This window comes from Passer domesticus, chromosome 1 (genome assembly GCF_036417665.1).
Source record: "Passer domesticus isolate bPasDom1 chromosome 1, bPasDom1.hap1, whole genome shotgun sequence".
In the NCBI taxonomy this organism is placed as follows: Eukaryota; Metazoa; Chordata; class Aves; order Passeriformes; family Passeridae; genus Passer; species Passer domesticus.
The window spans coordinates 45,084,624-45,087,923 of NC_087474.1; the positions used below are offsets into that span (position 1 = coordinate 45,084,624).

The following is a 3,300-nucleotide window of genomic DNA, read 5'->3' on the forward strand; positions in this document are numbered from 1 at the left end:
AATTATCTGCAAATTTAGATGCACATTGGTAGACCTGTAGCTTTATTGTAGGCTGGATGAAGCCCCAGAGGAATACCTGTCTAATTTGGGCAGAAAGACTAATTCAGAGCTGTCAGATACAGGCATAAGCCTGGTTCTGATGGATTTCCCTTTAATCTAAATCTGTGCTGGGAGTGGTGAAGGTTTTTGTCTTCTGCTTTTGCCTTGAATTTTCGAACATTGTTGCCAGTAGAGTTCTTGACTGACTTCCATAGATCTCTATTCAATGTATTCCAAGAACTGTGTAGCAAATGCAAATATTCCAAGGTAAGGAAACAGAAAAAGATCTGTGAAAGACTTCTGATTTCATTTGACAACAAATCTCTGAGGGAGAGCTTGAAATATTTGCATTTTTCCTAAAGTAAAACTGTCTGCTAATTGGAGATAATGAGCTAAAAGTTTTATCTGACTCTTCTCAGGTGATACATGGACTGAGACACTGGCCTATGTGCTTTTCTGGGGAAGTGCCAGCTTTGGAACTTTTGCCATCATCCTTTACAACGGCAAAGATTTCGTAGATGCACCCAAGCTGGTCCAGAAGGAGAAGATGGACTGAATTTGTGTGTGTGGAAAGCGGCTTGGTACTGAGGATTCTTCAAGCCACACTTGGAGTCTCTACTGACCTGCTTTCCACACCAAAAAATGCTCTTATGAACATTGTTCCTTGGCAGTGGGGGGGGTCAGGGGTAAGGAAACAGTGTCCTGTGGTGGTGGTAGCTTTCAACTGAGACCTGACTTGACAGTCTTAGTTGCAATGGTCTTTGGAATATTGCATTAGTGGACAGGGCTCCACCCTTACTGGGGTAATGCAAAGACAAAAGCCAGCTTTTTGGTGTCTGGAATGTTTTGGAACTTAAGTGAACTGCTTAAGCTCATGCTCCACCTGGGTTGTTCCAGCTGGTTTTTTGGCCTTGACAGGAGAGAGCTTTGATGCTGTTCATGTCTCAAAGTACCCAAATGTTGAAGCATTACTAATGGAACATCTGATAGGCATCTCTGAACAAATATGGCTTCTTACCAATAAAAAGTCTTGGTCCAGACTTACAGCTGGATAACGTTTGTTGTGATAAGTCTGTGTTAAGGAGTCCTTCGTGCATATTTGTGTGTGGATTCTTTTCACTAAATATGAAAGATTTTTGAATCCTAATGCTATTCTAAAATGAGGTTTTTTGTCCTGTCTTGTTTATCTAGAACTGATGCAATATTCTGCTAATCATTGTTTGGGTGAAAGGGCAGTGTAATTGGATGTTCCTGAAGTTGCAAATGTCTTGCACTGTTTCAATACTACAGTCTCCATATGAAAATCCAGTAGTTAGCGAGTTAAAATGTAGAATTTTCTTTCTGAAGATGTAAACAAAATCAAAGAATGTAAAAGTCCTTTGCAGTGTTTATTCAACCTTCCTTATGCTAAAGTTCCAAAGTACTCCATTACTTTAAGAATGGGTCACAACATAAAAGATCAACTTCATATTGTTTTGCTAGTCAGCTGCTTCTATCCTTGGTTATGTTGAAATAATTTATGAAAGAGGGAATAACAGCCTGAGAAGAAAGCAGTAAGTGTAAACTCCGTGTTTCTACTTGGGAGCAGCAGCTTGCTTTTCATGCATGATACTGTAACACACTCTTTAAAGAAAAAAAAAGGAGAAAAAAAAACTGCAGACTAATTTGTGCTGGTTAATGTGTGTCTTTAAATTTAGTGCTTCCAAGCTGTATAAAAATAAGGACCAATTTTAATCTATTTTGTCACTTGTTTTATAAGGTTTGTTCAAAACCAGACATGGAACTTGCTTGAGGCGCTGTGCATTGTTTAATATTTCCTGTAAGTACAGCTGTATATTCAGATTGCGAGTATAAAATTTAAGTGGGGGGGAAGGGACAAACATGTAGAATACTACTAGGGCTAGCACAGGTGTCACTGTTGAAGCTAGAACACAAAACACTGATACTCCAGTGTTCCCTTGTGTTATGACTGAAAATATGTACAGATTCTTCCTTTTTTTTTTTTTTTTTTTTCCTTTTGCAACTGTTCATTTTAACCTTGAATGTTTCTGGAGGCCTCTCTGGGTTTTGTGTAAACATGACCTGTTCATGAGCACTAGTACTTGCAAGGCATCCATTTGCTTCTAGATGCTGTAATGGAAAAATACCAGTTGGTGGCTAACTGGAAAATCCTCTTAACTTAAAATTTTCAAAGATGAACTCCCTCATGGGCACAAAGTACAAGAACATCATAGACTCAATATTTGAAAGCAGTGGTTCTGGTGGCTCACTGGCAGGTGGAGTTTGAAACTTGGCTCAGTTGTCTTGCAGTCTGGAACTAAGTTGCTGCACCTTTGGTGAAGAACTTGTTGCAGCAAAAACCAAACTTGAATTGCTAATATAAAAGGTTTGTAAGACGTAGAATAACGTAGGTTTTAGAAGTTGGAAGGCACCCGTGTTTCAGTGCTTTGCAAAGAGTCTGTATTTCTAAAATCACAAATGGTGTACTACTCTTAAATGACAATAAAATGTTCAGCTTTTCTAGATGAGCTGTCTGCAGTGCATTTTGTGCTTTGGAGCAGTGTCCCCAAATGTTCCTTAGGAGCTGTTTCACGCCTGAGGGCTGCTTCAGTTCTGTGTGTGCTGGGTGCAGATGGGGATCATGCCTCAGACAGGGCTGATCTCGGGCAGTGCCTGGTGTCACTGCACTCTGGGCTGTTCCTCTCCTCTCAGCCACGGCTGGCTCTCTGTTAGGAGCACCTGTGGCTGGAGTGCTGCATCCCCACTGTCACCTCTGCTCAGCGCCAATGGCTCTTTGCCTCTCTCCTCACAAGGGCAGCCTCTTACTGGCCATACCAATAAGTGAAAATTGAAAATTCAAGGTGTTTTCTTCCTTTCCCTTTTACCCTCACTAGGTGAAGAGACTGACACACAGAGAGAAATTTCTTGCTATTACAGTCCTGGATCCTGAAGCTGTATCATTTTTCACAATAAATTGGTGCTTTACAGGTTCTAGGCCTTGGATTTTTTCCTATTTGTAAAGATCAAAGCTTGGTTTAAAACAAAGTAGTCTTTTTTTCTTTTCTAACATTTATTTTTAACTAAGGAAGGTATGCTGGTAGTTGTAAAACCTTACAAAAAGCCAGTCTTTTATAGACCGCACTTCTATTCCCATCTCCTTTTTCCCCCATCCCTCTTTTCCATCCCCTCACCTTTTCCCGCCCTCTTCCCCCCACGGGCGGGGCCGGGCGCTGCCGGCGGGTCCGCCCGCCCGCCAGGGGG

The 3,300-nt window shown here is 41.2% G+C and overlaps 1 protein-coding gene across 2 annotated transcripts in view; it reads left to right on the forward strand.

Annotated features, from left to right (window-relative positions):
* Positions 1 to 2,564, forward strand: part of SACM1L (SAC1 like phosphatidylinositide phosphatase) — a 29,499-nt gene extending 26,935 nt beyond the window's left edge. Inside the window, exon 21 of one of the 2 annotated variants that reach the window (XR_010361226.1) lies at positions 459 to 538. Coding sequence is in view for 1 of the 2 variants with exons in the window: in XM_064417802.1 (XP_064273872.1) it covers positions 459 to 595 (137 nt within the window). In the remaining variant the exon portion in view is untranslated. Of the gene's footprint in view, positions 1 to 458 lie in introns of both variants that reach the window. The other variant, XM_064417802.1, reaches the window with a different exon arrangement.
* The last annotated feature ends 736 nt before the right edge of the window (positions 2,565 to 3,300 follow it).